Below are 21,512 nucleotides of genomic sequence, written 5' to 3' on the forward strand. Positions count from 1 at the left end.
CCAATCAAGTAAGGGAGATAGAAATACATAGATGATTAAAATGCTATGGTTCAGTTCTACAGAGGGAGTGATGGTAACCCAGAGGAGAAGCACCTAATATAGATTGGGGTGGGGTCAGGAAGGATTAATAAAGGATCCTAGATGGATAGTAGGAAACTGTCACTGACATTCACATCCTTAAAAATAGAATTCTCTCTGAGTGGTTGTACAATTCTAGTTCTGTTCCCCAAAAGTTCTATTCATGGGGTCAGGAATCTCTTCAAAATACCAAGGTATAGACTGTTGTCCAGTTTGTAAATTATGTCTAAATAGGCTGGATATTTACAAATATACAATTTTGGGGTGGTTATTAAATACTCGTTTTTTTTTAATTCAAGTTTATTGGGGTGACAATTGTTAGCAAACTGACATAGATTTCAGGTGTAAAATTCTGTAATACATCATCTATATATCACATTGTGTGTTCACACCAACCAGAGTCAGTTCTCTTTCTATCACCATATATTTGATCCCCTTCATCCTCATCTACCACACCCCTCCCTCCTTACCCTTAGGTAACCACTAAACTATTTTCTGTGTCTATGAGTTATTATTTCTCCATTTGTTTGTCTTGTTCTTTTAGGGTTTTTTGTTTATTTGTTTGTTTGTTTGTTTGTTTGTTTATTAAATTTATTGGGGTGACAATTGTTAGTAAAATTACATAGATTTCAGGTGTACAATTCTGTATTACATCATCTATAAATCCCATTGTGTGTTCATCACCCAGAGTCAGTTCTCCTTCCATCACCATATATTTGATCCCCCTTACCTTCATCTCCCACCCCCCACCCCTCAACCCCTTACCCTCTGGTAACCACTAAACTATTGTCTGTGTCTATGAGTTTCTGTTTCTCATTTGTTTGTCTTGTGCTTTTGTTGTTTTTGGTTTATATACCACATATCAGTGAAATCTCACATGGTTCTCTGCTTTTTCTGTCTGACTTATTTCGCTCAGCATTACACTCTCAAGATCCATCCATGTTGTCACAAATGTTCCTATATCATCTTTTCTTACCACCGAATAGTATTCCATTGTGTATATATACCACAACTTCTTCATCCATTCATCTACCTAAGGACATTTTGGTTGTTTCCATGTCTTGGCCACTGTAAACAAAGCTGAAATGCACACTGGAGCACACGTGTCTTTATCTCTAAATGTTTTCAGATTTTTTGGATAGATACCCAGGAGAGGGATTGCTGGGTCATATGGCAAATCTATTCGTAATTTTTTGAGGAACCTCCACACTGCCTTCCATAACAGCTGCACCAGTCTGCATTCCCACCAACAGTGTATGAGGATTCCTTTCTCTCCTCAGCATCTCCAACACTTGTTATTATTTGTCTTGTTGATGATAGCTATTCTGCCTGGGGTGAGGTGAAATCTCATTGTGGTTTTGATTTGCATTTCTCTGATGTTTAGTGATGTTGAACATTTTTTCATATGTCTATTGGCCATTTGTATGTTTGTGGGGTTTTTTTTGTTGTTGTTGTTTTTTTTTTTGTTTTTTTTTTTATTTAATTAGTTTCAGGTGCACAAGACAAAGCAAAACTTAGACATTTATCATTTATATCCCTCACAATGTGTGAACCCCCCTCCCCCCAGCCACTATCCCTCTGTACGTTCCCAAAACCTTGTGGGTTTTTTTGGAGAAACGTCTGTTCAGGTCCTCTGCCCATTTTTAAATTGGATTGTTTGTTTTTTTTGTTGAGTTGTGTGAGTTCCTATATATTTTGGATATTAGCCCCTTATCAGAGGCGTTGTTTACAAAAATCCTCTCCCATTCAGTTGATTGTCTCTTTATTTTGTCGATGTTTATTTCTGCTATGCAGAAGCTTTTTAGTTTGACGTAGTCCCCTTAATTTATTTTAGCTTTTATTGCCCTCACCTTTGGAATCAAATACATAAAATTCTCTTTGACACCAAGGTCCATAAATTTAGTACCTATGTTTTCTTCTATGTAGTTTATTGTTTCAAGTCTTATGTTTAGGTCTTTGATCCATTTTTAGTTAATTTTGGTACACAGTGACAGATAGCAGTCTACTTTCATTCTTTTGCATGTGGCTTTCCAATTCTCACAGCACCATTTATTGAAGAGGCTGTCTTTGCTCCATTGTATGTTTCTGGCTCTTTTCTGGAAAATTATCTGTCTATATATACATGTGGATTCATTTCTGGGTTCTAGATTATATTCCATTGGTCTGTGTGTCTGCTTTTCTGCCAATACCATAGTGTTTTGTTTATTGTTGTCCTGTAGTACAAGCTGAAGTAAAGGAGTGTCCTCCAGCAGTCTTCTTTTTTCTTAGGATTGCTTTGGCCATTCGGGGTCTTTTCTGGTTCCATACAAATCTAATGATTTTCTGTTCTATTTATTTTAAAAATGCCACAGGGATTTTGATGGGGATTGCATTAAATCTGTATACTGCTTTGGGTAATACGGCCATTTTAAATATGTTTATTCTTCCAATCCATGAACACAGAATGTCTTTGCATTTCTCTGTGTCTTCTTCAATTTCTTTTAAAAATGTTTCATACACAGACAATAGTTTATTGGTTAACAGAGGGTAAAGAGGAAGTGCGGTGGCAGGCAAAGGTAAAAGGGATCAAATATATGGTGATGAAAGGAGAACTGACACTGAGTGGTAAACACATAACATGATATATACATGATATATCACAGAATTGTACACTGAAATCTCTGTAACCTTGCTAACAATTGTAACCCCAATAAACGTTAATTTAAAAAAATTCTTATAGTTTTCAGTATATCAGTCTTTTACATCCTTGGTTAAGTTTATTCCTAGATATTTTATTCTTTTTTTTTTTTTTTTTTTTTTGCAATTGCAAAAGTAATTGTTTTTTTATTTCTTTTTCTCAGATTTCATTTTTAATATAGAGAAATGCAACGGAGTTTTGTACATTGATTGTGTAGCCCTCAACTTTACTGTAGTTGTTTATTGTTTCTAATAGCTTTTTGGTGGAGTCTTTAGGGTTTTCTCTATATAGCATCGTGTCATCTGCAGAGAGTGACAATTTAACTTCTTCTTTCCCAGTGTAGATGTCTTTTATTCCTTTCTCTTGCCTGATTGATCTGGCGAGGACTTCCAACACTATGTTGAAAAGCAGAGGTGATAGGGGACGACCCTGTCATGCTTCTGAACGTAGAGCAAAGGGCGTCCGTTTTCACCATTAATTATGATATTATCTGAAGGTTTGTTATATATGGCCTTTATTACATTAAGGTATTTTCCTTTCATACAAATTGTATTAAGTATTTTAATCATAAACAGATGTTGTATCTTGTCAAATGTTTTTCTGCATCTATTGATATAATCATATGATATTTGTCCTTTATTTTATGCTGTATATTTCTTTTTTTTTATATTAAATTTATTGGGGTGACAATTGTTAGTAAAATTACATAGATTCAGGTATACAATTCCGTATTACATCATCTATAAATCCCATTGTGTGTTCATCACCCAGAGTCAGTTCTTCCATCACCATATATTTGATCCCCCTTACCTTCATCTCCCACCCCCCACCCCCCAACCCCCTTACCCTCTGGTAACAACTAAACTATTGTCTGTGTCTATGAGTTTCTGTTGTTCATTTGTTTGTCTTGTTCTTTTGTTGCTTTTGGTTTTTATACCACATACCAGTGAAATCACATGGTTCTCTGCTTTTTCTGTCTGACTTATTTCGCTCAGCATTACACTCTCAAGTTCCATCCATGTTGTCACAAATGTTCCTATATCGTCTTTTCTTACCGCCGAATAGTATTCCATTGTGTATATATACCACAACTTCTTTATCCATTCAACTATCGAAGGACATTTTGGTTGTTTCCATGTCTTGGCAACCGTAAACAAAGCTGCAATGATCATTGGAGCTCACGTATCTTTATCTATAAATGTTTTCAGATTTCTTGGGTAGATACACAGGAGAGGGATTGCTGGGTCATATGGTAATTCTATTCGTAATTTTTTTAGGAAACTCCACACTGCCTTCCATAACGGCTGCACCAGTGTGCATTCCCCCAACAGTGTATGAGGGTTCCTTTTTCTCCACAGCCTCTCCAACACTTGTTACTATTTGTCTTGTTGATGATAGCCATTCTGACTGGGGTGAGGTGACAGCTCGTTGTAGTTTTGATTGGCATTTCACTGATGATTAGTGATGTTGAGCATTTTTTCATATGTCTATTTGCCATTTGTATGTCCTCCAAGAGAGATTTCAAGAAGCACTCTTCATGCCGCCATTTATGTGACATAATCGAGAAATATACAATTTTTAATGAGACTTGAAACCTTTGCTATTTTCAGTAATGAAGGATTTCCTTAATAAGTTCCTTTGCCAGTGTCTTTGTCCTATCTATCTTCTCTCATAGAATTCAATGTTCAAAATAGACTGTAAAGAACTTTTCATGCATCATAGAATGCACCAGATCCATTCTACTGGAAAAGTAATTTCTACCTCAAGAAAGAACTTTGTCTTTAACTATAAGTGTGATATCACCTTCTCTGCAAGCCTAAGCTGACAATACTGCTTAGATTTGTTTGGTCAATAGGACAGTAATCTTGTCTTCAGGAAGTCACATTGGAGCATTTCTCCTTCAACAGAATTCCAGTTTCTTATTGGTGATGAAGAAGCCTCTTTCCCTTTAAAAAGATGTTCCCTAATATTTGCCATCAATTTCGTCTTCTTTAGCACAAGCCTATTACCACTTCTGATGTGCCTACAGCTTGTCACTTTCTATTAGTGATGTAAAAGTATTCGATCTTTTATCTTAGAAAAATGAGATTCTTTTTCTTTGGAACAAATTCCTCAACCCTTATTTGCCAAATGAGTAATTCAAGTGGATAACAATATTGACATATTTATAGAGGGTCTTTCATGCAGTATCCCTTAACTGTAAAGTAATTAAGGAAATCTCTCCACCCAGCAGAAATGGCCTCTTGTTTGTTTATAACACTGGGCCCAGACCCAGGAAAAAATGGTGGCATACGTGAACCTGCATTTGGCATAACAAAAGGTGTTCAGGCTATTCCAGTATCTCTAACTTTCTTATCTGGTACTCCATACTCCTGATTCCTTAGACTTAACCAACCTCATCAGTCTATGAACTATCTCTCCATGGCCTGGCTTTCTGCTACCTGTCTGTAGCTGGGCATAGGTTAAACATAAGGAAAAACTCATATATGTTACTATGGTAGCTGATAAGTGTGTAACTCTTTCAAGATACAACACTAAATTCATTTTGACTAATAATTATTATTATAGCTACCATGTACTTCAATGCTTATTACATACCAGACATTGTTTGTTTGTGTTTTTTTAATTAAATTTATTGGGGTGACAATTGTTAGTAAAATAACATAGATTTCAGGTGTACAATTCTGTATTACATCATCTATAAATCCCATTGTGTGTTCATCACCCACAGTCAGTTCTCCTTCCATCACCATATATTCGATCCCCCTTACCTTCATCTCCCACCCCCCACCCCTCACCCCCCTTAACCTCTGGTAACCACTAAACTATTATCTGTGTCTATGAGTTTCTGTTTTTCATTTGTTTGTCTTGTTCTTTTGTTGTTTTTGGTTTATATACCACATATCAGTGAAATCACATGGTTCTCTGCTTTTTCTGTCTGACTTATTTTGCTTAGCATTATACTCTCAAGATCCATCCATGTTGTCACAAATGTTCCTATATCATCTTTTCTTACCGCCAAATAGTATTCCATCGTGTATATATACCACAACTTCTTTATCCATTCATCTATCGAAGGACATTTTGGTCAGACATTGTTTTAAACATAACATGTGTATAAGTCATTTAATCCTCCCAAAAACTTAGAGGGATAAGTACTTCTAGGATTTCCCATTTTACAGATTAGTATATTGAGTTACAAAAGTATTAAGGAACATACTCAAGGTCATACAGTTAGTAAGTGAGGAAGCTAAAATATGAATTCAGGAGCTCCAGAGGCCATGTTACTGAAACAAGTTTATGTTCAGATATTGGAAATACTAAGATAAGACACAGCCACAGTCCCCAAGGAACTCACTGTTTAGAAGAATGCATTAACCTAGTTAAGACTACTCTTCAGGCTACTCCCTTAAGTGACTAAAGATAGAAATTTAAGACCCTTGAAAAAGTGGTGGTAGGGCCCTCATTGTATCATATAGGTAATGGCCTATCATACCCACTTGAAGCTTCATTATTAAAAAGGCATACCTAGAAAATAATGGAGAGGAAACGAAGATCTGTAAGACATTATCTGGTAAATATACATCTCAATGACTCAAGATAAAAGTTCTCCAGTTGCCAGAGGGTAAGGGGGGTGGGGGGTGGGGGGTGGGAGATGAGGGTAAGGGGGATCGAATATATGGTGATGGAAGGAGAACTGACTCTGGGTGATGAACACACAATGGGATTTATAGATGATGTAATACAGAATTGTACACCTGAAATCTATGTAATTTTACTAACAATTGTCACCCCAATAAATTTAATAAACAAACAAACAAACAAACAAACAAACAAAAAACCCTAAAAGAACAAGACAAACAAATGGAGAAATAATAACTCATAGACACAGAAAATAGTTTAGTGGTTACCTAAGGGTAAGGAGGGAGGGGTGTGGTAGATGAGGATGAAGGGGATCAAATATATGGTGATAGAAAGAGAACTGACTCTGGTTGGTGTGAACACACAATGTGATATATAGATGATGTATTACAGAATTTTACACCTGAAATCTATGTCAGTTTGCTAACAATTGTCACCCCAATAAACTTGAATTAAAAAAAAACGAGTATTTAATAACCACCCCAAAATTGTATATTTGTAAATATCCAGCCTATTTAGACATAATTTACAAACTGGACAACAGTCTATACCTTGGTATTTTGAAGAGATTCCTGACCCCATGAATAGAACTTTTGGGGAACAGAACTAGAATTGTACAACCACTCAGAGAGAATTCTATTTTTAAGGATGTGAATGTCAGTGACAGTTTCCTACTATCCATCTAGGATCCTTTATTAATCCTTCCTGACCCCACCCCAATCTATATTAGGTGCTTCTCCTCTGGGTTACCATCACTCCCTCTGTAGAACTGAACCATAGCATTTTAATCATCTATGTATTTCTATCTCCCTTACTTGATTGGGAGAATCTCAAGATGACAGACATTCTTTTTCTGTGTTCTCAGCAACTAATACAGAGCCCCATTAATTTAATAAAATAAAATTTAAAAAAAATCACATTAAATGAAAAAAAAAAAAAAAAAGTTCTCCAAAACTCCAAGATCTGTTGGCAGACCTCATCCCAGAGACCTAGGGCAACCCACTGCCTTCAGTAATGTGGTGCTAGTTTAAAATTTTACATTTTCCTTTCTACCAGGTACAGGTACATGGAATGACTGGAAACATCCAATTTGACACTTATGGACGTAGGACAAATTATACCATCGATGTGTATGAAATGAAAGTCACTGGTTCTCGAAAAGTAAGTAACCAAAACAGATATCCAAAGAAAAAGTCGTTTGAAAGGTGCTAGAACTCAGATGCAAGAAAACAGGTATTAGGAAACATACACAAAGCAAATTCCCACACATCATTTTTGCCTTTCCATTTAGTGAGTAGTATAGATATGATGCAGAGTTGTTTTATAATCAGTGTTCCAGATTATTTCTCTCTGAGGTTGGTTCTATAAGTGGTAGACAAAAGAGTTATTAACAGCTTCCTACAATAAAAGGAAGGAATTATAAATTTTACATGTTTTTATTTAAACAGAAGCTGCCAAGGTACACGCAGTTTTAGCAAAAGAATTGGAAAGTAGGTATCTCTTCAGTTTGCCAACTCACCCACCAAAAGGACTCTGAACAAAGTATGTTTTTCTACAGCTAAGTGTTATAATAACTATTTTGCTTCTATCACACTAATAGCTGAGTTAGGTATGCAGTGGGGATTTAGTAGTCATTTGATAAAACCTCGGTACATAAAATATCTTGTGTCATTTCTACAGGATACTCACTGGTTTCCCACCCCACATATCCCAGCTTTCCTACAGTTCAAAGCAAAGTATTTTTCTGCTATATGAATTTAAAGGGAAAAAAAGGCTGGTCATCCTACAGTGGGCTAAATTATTTTACAAAATATCGGTAAAGGTAAGGTAGGGATGGGTACCCCCAGGATGAAGAAACAGAACATCTGTATGTGTTAGTGTTGGGATCCTGGTTTGGATAGCAAGACAGAGGGAAACAGGACATCAATCCCTGTAAAAATCAAGTGACTTAAAAAAAGTTTCATTCCACAGCACTTGAATTCCATGGTGTACTTTTTGAGTGAAAAAATAGGCAACAAATCAAATGTCTGTTCTTTCTAGGCTGGCTACTGGAATGAATATGAAAGGTTTGTACCTTTCTCAGATCAGCAAATCAGCAATGATAGTGCATCCTCAGAGAACCGGACTATAGTAGTGACTACCATTCTGGTAAGTATAGACAGAATGTAGGTGGGTTTTCTGTACATCAAGACTTCTGCTTTCTGAAAAACATTATTCAGCCAGTAAGAAAGACCTCAACTTCAAACAGTGAAAACTTCCAATAGGTCAGCTTAGGAACCTCTCGAAATATTGTGCCATTATAATGAAATGAATCTCATTTTTAAAAGAAAAATAATAGAAATTTGGAACAGTTTTAGATATCATTCTCCTCTTTACCCCCCTCCTTCCACTATAGGACTGATGTTTCATCTGGACATGAAATTTAATTATTCACTGTGTGGGAGACAGCATTGTGTGGAGGAGAGAGTAAATTGGGGTTCTAATAATAGGTCTACCAGTAGTAGACTAGTAAACTTGTGCTTAATTGTACAAGTCACATCTTCTCTGAGCCTCAGGTTGTGTGTTTTTTTAATTTATAGAATGGATATAATAATATCCTATATATGTCATAAGGCCATTTCAAGGCAATATTAACCATGTAAAGCTTTTCTGCAAAATTCAAAGCACTACTGAAATGTGAGGTAGTATTCTCATTTAGTTTTAAAATGTTTTTCTAAAAGTTGGTATATTTTTACTGAACAAAATACAAACCTCAGTTAAAAATGAGTATGCCAGTAAGTCTGAAATTGTGATTAATTGAATGGAGATTAGACTGAAGTTTACCTTTCAATTAAACATACATATCAAATACTTATTTTGTCCTAGGTACTGTACTAGGCCCTATGGATTTAAAAATGAATAAGCCACAGACTCTGACTTCACAAAGATCACTGTGTTTCCCTGGGGCTTGCCTGGGTTGTCTGTGGTTCCTACATGGTAAATCCCAAGAAATCAAAGGCAGTTTACCTTCATGCAAGGTGCACTTACATGGTTTGACTAAATCAAAGACTTTACAGGTAGAAACTGATCCTTCTTTCAAACTCTCAAAAATAACTTAAATCCTTCTCTACTTCCTTAAATTATCAGTTAAGGACTCCGAGGGATATAGAGCCCAATGAATAGTTTATTGAGGCTTTTCTGTTTATTAAGCAAAAAAATTAAAATCTCTTTTCACACACCAAAGGTCAATAGCCACGGCAGGGATGGAGGGAAGGAGGACTTCGTGATTACATTTATCATCACTTAGAAAAATGTATAGGAGCAATTCTTTGATCTTCCTTCTGGTCCCAAAGGAATCACCGTATGTAATGTACAAGAAGAACCATGAGCAACTAGAAGGAAATGAACGATATGAAGGCTATTGCGTAGACTTAGCCTATGAAATAGCCAAACATGTACGAATCAAATACAAATTGTCCATTGTTGGTGACGGAAAATATGGTGCAAGAGATCCAGAGACTAAAATATGGAATGGCATGGTTGGAGAACTTGTCTATGGGGTAAGTTCTTTTCAACTCTGTTTTCATTTACTTCTGTGCTTTTCAATTAACAAAGATAGAGGATTTAATTTTCAAGTGCAATACTTATCCAATTGTATTGTTTTCATATGATCTGTAAGAAAAATGGTTTTATTTTACACCTGAATTCTGTAAAAGTAGCTTGTCAATAGCATACTTTGGGCAACAGGATTATTTTACTAAAAGGAAAGTAGAATTGGGGAACTCTGTTTGGCAACATTACGTACAAGCTGCCCTCTAATGAAAATTTCTTCCTTCTGTGTTCCCTGTCTCAGAAAGCAGAGTCACCACCTACCTAGTTGCTTAAGCAACCTGATCATCTTTTCTCATTGCTCCTCTCATATCCAGTCAATTGCCGTACCCTATCAATTCAATTCTTCTGTCTCTCAAATCCAGACACACTGTTCATTCCCGCTATCATCATCTTAATTAAGTTTCTTACCATTTTTCAATCTTTTAATTGGTTTCTCTACCTCTGCTCTTACCCTGGCAAATCAGATATCTACATTATTGTAATTTACCACTTTAAAAATCCTCCTTTGAGGACAAATATTAATTCAATATCTCAGAGGCTGGCACATAACAGAAGTTCAACAAATACTTGTTGAATAAATTAATGAATAAACAGAATGGCATTGCCAAGGGCTTGTCCATGGGACAAGTACAAAATAATTATACTGATAATTATGGCTTTTTAAAAAGGTACAGCATATCTTCAGAGCTCCTCCATGATTTTGCTTTAAAAGGTTTTGGCCTCTGATTAGGAATGTCAGATCTTGGGCCACCCAGTGAGACATATGGAGATAACTGGGCATAAGAACAGCCCAGTAGGCAAACTAGTCACTAGAGAACTCACCCCAGTGCAGGTGGTGATTGGCAAAGGTTTAGTTCTAACAGACAAGGATTACTTGCAAAGCTGTCTAGACCACAGGTTAGGGGAAGACAGAAGAATCTACAAGGTAGATATACTGAAACGAAGCTGTCAAGAAGCAAATGTCCAAGTTACCCATTGAACTGAGGTTCAGGATAAGGACTCTAATACTGGAAATGGTAATCAGCAAGAATATGGTGTAAGTGTCCGACTATAAGATAGTACTATGGTCATTAAATGAGTTTTTGGAACAGGTCCTCGGGAACAAGCACAAAGGCAGTTCATTTCTAAAAATAAGGGCATGGAAAGGGAATTAAGGCTTTAAATGAGACTGGACCTCAAATATCAAAACTAGGGCACCATCTTCCAATCAGACAAGCAGGAAGGCAATTTTAACCTTAGCCCACAGCTATGGGGCTGGAGCCAATTATCTCCTATCTTGGGCCAAGTTTGGTCCTGGGAACTAGGACAGGGCTGAGTTGAAGATAAGATTCAAGTGAACCCAGCCAGTTATGATAAAGAAAAGAGCTTTTAATGCCAGACAAGATGGAGCTGAATAAGGGGCACAGAACCTGTCTTGCTTTCCAAGGACACTGAGAAGCTCTGAATGGTCTTGACATAGCTCTAACCTCTCATTTTACAATTTGGTTATCAAGTCTTCTCTTTCCTATTCCTCTTCTGCCCAACATTCAGGCTCAAAAACATCCTGTCTTGCTCAAAGCCCTCCCCTGTTCTTCGCACATTACCTGATACATAGTAGATAGTCACTTTTTGCTCTAACTAATGAATGCCTGACATGCAACAATGCATTAAGTTGAGTTCATGGTAGGAGGTAACCTATAATGTTGTTCTTTGTTGTTGTTGTTGTTAGCTACTATTTGTAGTATATTTCCTGGTTGCCAGATACTATGCTAAGTGCTTTACAGGCATTATGTAACCCAATCCTCACAACGAACTTCCAAGGGAGGTGCCATTATTGACATCATTCTACACATGAGACAATTGAAGCCTAGAAAGGTGAAGTCTCATGTCAAACAGCTTATAGTGACCCAATAATTTGAACCCAAGTCTCTGAGTATGAAGTCCATGTTCTTTAACCATTGCCCTGTATTACCCTATAGCCAAAGTGATGTTTCAGACTCATCCCATCCTGAAATACAGTTGAAATTTACTGCAAAGGCCCTTGGTGCCTCAGCCATTCTGAGAAGAGTGTTTGGCCACAGAAGCATGGCAAGAAATTTAGGGTGTCAGTTTCTAATGTGCCAGGGAAGAACTGACACGAGCTCTTCAGCCCATTGTGACTCAATAGCCAGAACTCTCTAGGGTTTCAAAAGAAAACATGTCACACTTTATAAATAACTCAGTGACCTCCTGGCATTGAGCAGAACATTGGACACAGTGGCATAGAGCAAGGCAGATTTCTCACTTGGTTTTGGGCTCTCGTCTGGCACATCCTCTGTACTGTAACAACTTACTCTACACATTATATTCCTCTTTCCAATTTGTGCATGTGTGAGTGAGGGAGCTTGAGAATAAGAGAGTCCCTTATTTGTTTAGTAATTTAGAAGCCATCTCTCTACTGCTGAATAGGTAAAAAATTTCCTGGAGCCTTCCTATATTTCTCCTCCATTTCTTTCTTTCTGTTTTTTTCAAGTCTTCTTCCAACTCTGTTATCATTCTTCCATAAGCAACATCAAAAAAATTCCCAAGTTTTTCTTTGTTTGTTTGTTTGTTTGTATGTTTGTTTAGGTGTAAAATTCTGTATTACATCATCTATAAATCCCATTCTGTGTTCACCACCCAGAGTCAGTTCTCCTTCCATCACCATATATTTGATCCCCATTACCCTCATCTCCCACTAATCATCCCCCTTACCCTCTGGTAACCCCTAAACTATGGTCTGTGTCTATGAGTTTTTGTTTCTCATTTGTCTGTCTTGTTCTTTTGTTGTTTTTGGTTTATATACCACATACCAGTGAAATCATATGGTTCTCTGCTTTTTCTTTTTTCTTTTTTATTAAATTTATTGGGGTGACAATTGTTAGTAAAATTACATAGATTTCAGGTGTACAATTCTGTATTACATCATCTATAAATCCCATTGTGTGTTCATCACACAGAGTCAGTTCTCCTTCCATCACCATATATTTGATCCCCCTTACCCTCATCTCCCACCCCCCACCCCCCACCCCCCACCCCCCTTACCCTCTGGCAACCACCAAACCATTGTCTGTGTCTATGAGTTTCTGTTTCTCATTTGTTTGTCTTGTTCTTTTGTTGCTTTTGGTTTATATACCACATATCAGTGAAATCACATGGTTCTCTGCTTTTTCTGTCTGATTTATTTTGCTCAGCATTACACTCTCAAGATCCATCCATGTTGTCACAAATGTTCCATATCATCTTTTCTTACCGCCGAATACTATTGCATTGTGTATACATACCAAAACTTCTTTATCCAATCATCTGTCGAAGGACATTTTGATTGTTTCCATGTCTTGGCCACCGTAAACAAAGCTGCAATGAACATTGGAGCACACGTGTCTTTATCTCTAAATGTTTTAGGATTTTTGGGGTAGATACCCAGGAGAGGGATTGCTGGGTTATATGGTAATTCTATTCGTAATTTTTTGAGGAACCTCCACACTGCCTTCCATAATGGCTGCACCAGTCTGCATTCCCACCAACAGTGTATGAGGGTTCCTTTTTCTCCACAGCCTCTCCAACACTTGTTACTATTTGTCATGTTGATGATAGCCATTCTGACTGGGGTGAGGTGATATCTCATCGTGGTATTTATTTGCATTTCTCTGATGATTAGTGATGTTGAGCATTTTTTCATATGTCTATTTGCCATTTGTATGTCCTCTTTGGAGAAATGTCTCTTCAGGACGTCTACCCATTTTTCAATTGGGTTGTTTGTTTTTTTGTTGTTGAGTTTCATGAGTTCCTTGTATATTTTGGATATTAGCCTCTTATCGGAGGCACTGTTTGCAAAAACCTTCTCCCATTCAGTTGGTGGCCTCTTTATTTTGTCGGTGGTTTCTTTTCCTGTGCAGAAGCTATTAAGTTTCATATACTCCCATTCGTTTATTTTAGCTTTTACGTCCATTGCCTTTGGAGTCAAATTCATAAAATGCTCTTTGAACCCAAGGTCCATAAGTTTAGTACCTATGTTTTCTTCTATGCAGTTTATTGTGTCAGGTCTTATGCTTAAGTCTTTGATCCACTTTGAATTAATTTTGGTACATGATGACAGATAGCAGTGCAGTTTCATTCTTCTGCACGTGGCTATCCAATTCTCCCAGCACCATTTATTGAAGAGGATGTCTTTCCTCCATTGTATGTTTTCATTATTTTAGCCCTATAGTACAAGCTAACGTCAAGGAGTGCAATACCTCCAGTATTGTTCTTTTATCTTAAGATTGCTTTGGCTATTCGGGGTCTTTTGTAGTTCCAAACAAATCTAATGGTTTTTTGTTCTATTTCTTTTAAAAATGCCATTGGGATTTTGAAGGGGACTGCATTAAATCTGTATATTGCTTTGGGTAATATGGCCATTTTAACTATGTTGATTCTTCCGATCCATGAGCTCGGAATATCTTTCCATTTCTTTGTGTCTTCTTCAATTTATTTCAAAAATGTCTTATAGTTTTCAGCATATAGGTACTTCACATCCTTGGTTAAGTTTATTCCTAGGTGTTTTGTTCTTTTGCTGCAGTTGCAAGACAATTTTTTTTTTTTTTTTGTATTTCTTTTTGTGAGATTTCATTGTTAGTATATAGGAAGGCAATGCACTTTTGTACGTTGATTTTGTAGCCGGCATCTTTACTGTATTCGTTTATTGTTTCTAATAGCTTTTTGGTGGAGTCTTTAGGGTTTTCTATATATAGCATCATGTCATCTGGAAAGAGTGATAATGTAACTTCTTCATTCCCAACTTGGATGCCTTTTATTTCTTTCTCTTGCCTGATTGCTCTGGCAAGGACTTCCAACACTATGTTGAAAAGCAGAGGTGATGGGGACAGCCCTGTCATGTTCCTGAACGTAGTGCAAAGGGCTTCAGTTTTTCACTATTAATGATGTGATTAGCTGAGGGCTTGACATATATGGCCTTTTTTATGTTAAGGTGTTTTCTTTCCATACCTATTTTATCAGGAGTTTTAATCATAAACGGAAGCTGTATCTTGTCAAATGCTATTTCTGCATCAATTCATATAATCATATGATTTTTGTCCTTTACTTTGTTTATGTGATGTATCACATTGATGGATTTGCGGATGTTGGACCATCCTTGTGCCCCCGGGATGAACCCCACTTGGTCGTGATGAATAATCTTTTTAATGCATTGTTGTATTCGATTTGCTAGAATTTTATTTAGGATTTTTGCATCTGTATGCATCAGAGATATTAGTCTGTAGTTTTTCTTTTTTGTGTTGTCTTTACCAGGTTTTGGTATCAGGGTAATGTTGGACTCATAAAATGAGTTAGGGAGTACTGTCTCTTCTTCAATTTTTTTGGAAGAGTTTGAGCAGGATTGGTATTAGATACTCTCTGAAGGTTTGGTAGAATTCACCAGTGAAGCCATCTGGTCCCGGCCTTATGCTTTTGGGGAGGTTTTGGATGACTGATTCAATTTCATTACTGGTGATAAGTCTGTTTAGATTTTCCAGTTCTTCATTGTTCAGCCTTGGAAGGCGATACATTTCTAAGAACTTGTCCATTTCTTCTAGGTTCTTGAATTTGGTGGCATATAGTCCTTCATAGTATTCTTGGATGATCCTTTGTATTTCTGTGGTGTCCGTGATAACTTCCCCTTTTTCATTTCCGATTTTGTTAATTAGTGTATTCTCCCTTTTTATCATAGTGAGTCTAGCCTAGGGTTTGTCAATTTTGTTAATCTTTTCAAAGTACCAGCTGTTTGTCACATTAATTTTTTCTATTGTCTTTTTGTTCTCTATTTCATTTAGTTCTGCTCTAATTTTTGTTATTTCCTTTCTTCTGCTGACCTTGGGTTTCACTTGTTCTTCTTTTTGCAGTTCTTTAAGGTGTAACATGAGTCTATTTATTTGGGAGTTTTCTTGTTTCTTGAGATAGGCCTGTAATGAGATAAATTTCCCTCTTAAAACTGCTTTCGCTGCATCCCAAAAATTTTGGTAGGATGTATTTTCATTGTCATTTGTTTCTATGTATCTTTTGATCTCTCTTCTAATGTCATCTTTGATCCAGTCATTCCTTAGAAGTATGTTGTTTAATCTCCAAGCATTTGTGTTTTTTCCTGCTTTCTTTTTGCAGTTGATATCCATTTTCAAAGCCTTGTGATCAGAGAATATGCTTGGTATGATTTGAATCTTCTTAAATTTGCTGAGGCTGATTTTATGTGCCAATATATGGTCTATCCTTGAGAATGTTCCATGTACACTAGAAAAGAATGTATAGTCTGATGTTTTAGGATGAAGCGCTCTATAAATGTCAATTATGTCCATTTTATCTAATGTGTCATTTAGGACTGCTATTTTGTTATTTATTTTCTTTTTGGATGATCTATCCATAGCTGTCAATGATGTATTTAGGTCCCCTACTATAATTCTGTTTTGGTCAATTTCTCCCTTTAGTTCTGTTAGTAGTTGCTTGGTATATTTCGGTGCTCTCTGATTGGGGTATAAATATTGATGACTGCTATGTCTTCTTGTTGTATATTATCCTTTACCATTATGAAATGTCCATCTTTGTCTCTTGTTATATTTTTCACCCTGAAGTTTGTTTCATCTGATATCATTAGGCTATACTGATTTTTTTGGGTACCATTTGCTTGGAATGTCAATTTGCACCCTTTCACTTTGAGTCTATGCTTGTCCTTGTAGCTGAGATGTGTCTCTTGTGACAGCATATGGTTGGGTTTAGTTTTTTGATCCAATCTGCTACTCTGTGCCTTTTTATTAGTGACTTCAGTCTCTTTACATTTAGGGTGATTATTGATACGTGAGGATTTCCTATCATTCTATCTTTAGTTTTCTGGTAAGACTGTGTCTCCATGGTTTCTTTGCCTTTTTCTTGTTGTGTATTATTTCTGTGTGGTGGTATTCTATGATGTTTACCTCTGTTTCTTCTTTTATTACAGTATATATTTCTGTTCTGGATTTTTTTTTTTTTTTTAGTGGTTACCCTTAAGTTTACGTAAAAGGAAGTTTGATATTTAGAGTATTCCATTTTCTTCAGCACACTTGCTTTCTCCATTCCCATATTCCGATGCAGGCCTTTACTCTCCCCCTTTTTATGTTTTGGGTGCCACAAATTGTCCCTGTTGATGGTGGTCGAATAGCCTCCCTTCGTATTTCTTGTAGTGCAGGTCGTGTATTAGAAAATTCCCTCAGCTTCTGTATATGTCTGGAAAGGTCTTTATTCCTCCTTCATCGCTAAAGGATATCTTTGATGGATATATTATTCTTGGCTCATAATTTCTCTCTTTCAATAGTTTGAATATTTGGTTCCACTCCCTCCTGGCTTGTAGAGTTTCTGCTGAAAAATCTGATGATAATCTAATGGGCATTCCTGTGTAGGTTACCATCTTCTTTTCCCTGGCTGCCTTGAGGAGTCATTCTTTGTCGTTGATTTCAGACAGCTTCAATACAGTGTGCCTTTGAGAAGGCCTCTTGGGATTGAGGTAATTAGGTGTTCTATTTGCTTCTTGGATTCGAGGATCCAGTTCTGTCCACAAGTTTGGGAAGTTCTCACCGACATTTTGTTTGGATATATTCACTGTTCCCTTCTCTCTTTCTTCTCCTTCTGGTATGCCCATTATTCTTATGTTGGTCTTTCTGATGGAGTTAGAAAGTTCTTGTAGGGTTCTTTCATTTCTTTTAAGTCTCAAGTCTCTTTCTTCTTCCATCTGTGTAATTTCCAAGTTTGTATCTTTGATGTCACTGATTCTTTCCTCCGTCTGGTCAACTCTACTACCCTAGCTGGTTATTTCACTCTTAGTTTCTTCTATTGAGTTCTTAATCTCCAGAAATTCTATTTGGTTCTTTTTTAAAATTTCAATCTCTTTCGTAAAATGCTCATGTTGTTCTTTGATTGTGTTTCTGAGTTCATTAAAGTGCCTTTCTGTGTTTTCTTGCATCTCATTCAGTTTTTTCAGAACTGCAATCTTGAATTCTCTGTCATTTGAGTCACATATTTCCATATCTTTAGGTTCCTTTTCTGGAGACTTTTCACTTTCTTTCTGAGCTGTCTTATTGCGTTGATTATTCATGACAATTACTGATTTATTGTTTCTCTTCCTAGACATCTACAGGAGTGGCTTCTGCAACAGGTTGATTGGAAGAAGTCTTTCTTTTGTTTTCCAATACTTGTTGGTAGAATGTTTTATTTTCTCTCGGAATGCAGACTTTTCTTTCTCTCTCACACAGTAGTGCTATGTTTTCTCTGCACTATTCCAGCTTCTCACACAGTGGGGGGATTCCTTGGGAGACAGGCTTCTCCTCTGTTAATAGTTCGCCTCGGTCACAGGGTGCAGTGTCCGTGTGGGTATGCGGAGAGCTTTTTAAGTTCCAAAGCTCTTCCAGCTCCATATTCAGAGCCCGTATGTTTCAGCCATTCTGTTTATTCCTGCAGGTATCCGCCCAGATAGGTGGGGTCAGGGGTGGGGTGAATTGTGAGAGGTGGCCCAGAGCAATGGCGGTGACCACCACCATAGCTGGTCTTGCTTCCACAGCTCCCTCCTTTTTGCCGGAACTAGTTGGGCTGCTAATCTTTGTCTGTGGTCCACAGTTCTCAGAACAGCAAATATTCTGTTGTTTTGATCTGTCACTGCTACTGTTTCACCTCTAGCACCAGGCAGGTGGGGGCGGGGTGAGCTCTGGGAGGTTAGGGAGGGGGCGGCTAGTGTCAGTGTCTAAGGCTTCCATTCTCTGCTCAGCAGTGAGGGCTTAAACCACCATTTTCAGCCTTCTTCCCTCAGTCTTTTCTCTGAGGTCTCTTCCGTGAACGTTGGTTTCAGCCATGTTATATGCTGCCCCCTCAGGCCTGTAGGCCATAAATGGAGCCCCAGCAGTCCAAATTCTTCCCTGTCCCGCAGCTGCCCTAGTCCGGGAAGCAGAAAGCTCGGAGCACTGAGCTAGGTCTGCGTCCTGCCCCCGCGGGGCTCCATCTCCGCACTTCTCCCTTCCCTCTTCCCCAGCTCGCGCCATTCTCTCACCTTTAGGTGAATTCAGTAGTGGGCGTCTTCTTCTTGCCTGTCTGCTGTGCAGGGAGTCCTTTGTGGAGTTATTGTTGTTCGATTAGTTGTAAATTCCAGGGGAGTGTTACAGAGGGTGACCTCACGCCGCCATTTTGATGAAGTCTCTTTTTTTAATTAAAGTTAATTGTTAGTAAAGTTACATGGATTTCAGGTGTACAATTCTGTATTACATCATCTATAAATCACATTGTGTGTTCACCACCAAGAGTCAGTTCTTTCTATTGAAGACAAAATAATAGCTAGAGAAGGCTCTTACAGAAACGTCCTCCTCCCTTCCCTGACCTAGATCAAGTTTTGGATGCTTTCTGGGACTATAACACATGGTGATTCCAGGGAACTGATAGCAAAATAACCCATTTGAGTGGACTACCAAATTTTACTTTCCTCTAAAACCTGCGGCTATGAAAATTGGATGTTCTTTTCATGCTTGGAGTGAGAGCTCTGTCAGGGAGGATGATGATCTCATAAGCTAAATATGTTTTCATTTTTATTGAGAAGTTTTAATCTTTCAGCATTGGGAAGTTTGCAACTTGTCTATCATTGATAGAAATGGAGAAAAGTGAAAACACAGACATTCATTTCTGGTAGGCCTGGCCTCTTGTGGTTTGCAAGCTGTTTAAGAAAAAGAAGGGCAGAAAATCCCCAGTGATTTCCCTGAGTGCTTAATAAGCCAAAAGTTAGAGAACATGGATCTACTTCTTGCAATGAACATGAAAACTACACAGATAGCTTTATCTTTATCTTTAGTGTATTTTCTCTTATGCTTTTAGTATGTAAAACAGATCAGAGTCGGGGGGGAAATGAAGAAAGGCAGAGATGAATAAAAGGTTTGCAAAGGAGATTTCAGTATCTGCCATAAGTCTCAAGAAAGAATAAAAATGAATTAAATTTGTTACAGAAGAAAGAAGCCAATTGGCCTCTTTTCAGATGATTTCTAACTGGTCTTTTTTCCTCTAAAGAAAACAAGATTGATATTTGGGGTAGCTTGTATCATCTATTTTTGAAACGAATGTCAGTAGGACACAATGTGCCCTATTATGTAAGCTCTTCAGAACATTACCAACTTGAAACTCTCTACTTGCTTTTACTAGTGTTGATTTTGAGCTGGATGTTTGTAATATCGTCACTTGGTAATTGTCTCTAGCTCAAATAACTTGTAGACCACAAGTTTCATGGCTTCCAAATAGCATGAGTTTTAAGAGGATATTTAAAAACATTTTGTTGGAACACCTAGTTAGCTCAGTTGGTTAGAGCAGCAGTGCTCTTAACAAGGTTGCAGTTTCGATCCCCACATGGGCAACTGTGAGCAGTGCCCTCCACAACTAGATTGAAACAACTACTTGACTTGGAGCTGATGGGTCCTGGAAAAACACTCTTAAAATAAATAAAAGTTTTTAAAAAAACATTTTGTTGCTAGCAAGGATCTTAAGCATTCTTTAGCCTATGTTTTCATTCATTCCACAGATAAATGTGGGGACCAGCCAGGAACAGACATTAAAACTGCCCATTGGGTAAACCAGGAATGACAGGAATGGTGGCAGGAATTGTGACAAGGTCAAACACTGATACAGTTTGACAGAGTTTAGACTATAACTCAGATTTCATAAATCCTAGTCCAGTGGCCTATCCACTGGGTCATACTGGCTCAGTTTACTAAGCTTGTGAGACTATGGGAAGATTGGGTTGTATCAGGTATAGCATCTCCCCCCCCTTGCCTTGATAATCTAGTTGGATTATAAGTTTTTCCATCCAAGATACCCATTCTGCTTATCTGTGGCCTCTAGGAAAATGTAATATACATATGTAATTACCACTTGAAATATTTGAAAACCCAATGTAGATATCTGAGGGGTTTATGCCCTTTGAGAATAAACATCACATAACAGAAACAGAGAGTCAGGAAGAGGGCTGGAAGAACACTGAGGGCCTAATTGACAAAAGGAAGCCTCCCAGTGGACAGCTGCCATGTTCCTTATGTTTCTAGGACTTGGAACTAAGGATGGGGTGTTGGAGAGGAAGTAGAGAAAAGAGAACCCTTGTGCTCTGTTAGTGGGATTGCAAATTGGTGCAGCTACTATGGAAAACACTATGGATGTTCCTCAGAAAAATCAAAACAGAACTACCTTATGGTCTAGCAATTCCAGTCCTGGGGATTTAACCAAAGAAATTCAAAACACTGTTGTGAAAAAATGTATCCACTCCTATGTCTACTGCAGTGCTGTTCACAATAGCCAAGACATGGAAACAACTGAAATGCCCATCAATAGACGACTGAATAAAGAAATTGTAGTACATTTATACAATGGAGTATTACTCCACCATCAGAAAGAATGAAATCTTGCCATTTGCAAAAACATGGATGGATCTAGAGGAGATTACACTAAGTGAAATAAGTCAGAGAAAGACAAATACCATATGATCTTATTTATATGTGGAATCTAAAGAACA

The 21,512-nt window shown here is 37.5% G+C and overlaps 1 protein-coding gene across 11 annotated transcripts in view; it reads left to right on the plus strand.

Annotated features, from left to right (window-relative positions):
* The window catches only part of GRIA3 (glutamate ionotropic receptor AMPA type subunit 3), a 568,173-nt gene that overhangs the window by 395,528 nt on the left and 151,133 nt on the right, over positions 1-21,512 (plus strand). For all 11 annotated transcript variants that reach the window (XR_012493554.2, XM_088795040.1, XM_088795041.1 and 8 more), the window contains 3 exons: positions 7,454-7,558; positions 8,438-8,545; positions 9,730-9,936. Coding sequence is in view for 10 of the 11 variants with exons in the window: in XM_088795040.1 (XP_088651166.1) it covers positions 7,454-7,558; positions 8,438-8,545; positions 9,730-9,936 (420 nt within the window). In the remaining variant the exon portion in view is untranslated. The remainder of the gene's footprint in view (positions 1-7,453; positions 7,559-8,437; positions 8,546-9,729; positions 9,937-21,512) is intronic.

The sequence above is a fragment of the Rhinolophus sinicus genome, chromosome 18 (assembly GCF_057876585.1).
Source record: "Rhinolophus sinicus isolate RSI-liver-muscle chromosome 18, RSI-T2T, whole genome shotgun sequence".
NCBI classification, from domain to species: domain Eukaryota; kingdom Metazoa; phylum Chordata; class Mammalia; order Chiroptera; family Rhinolophidae; genus Rhinolophus; species Rhinolophus sinicus.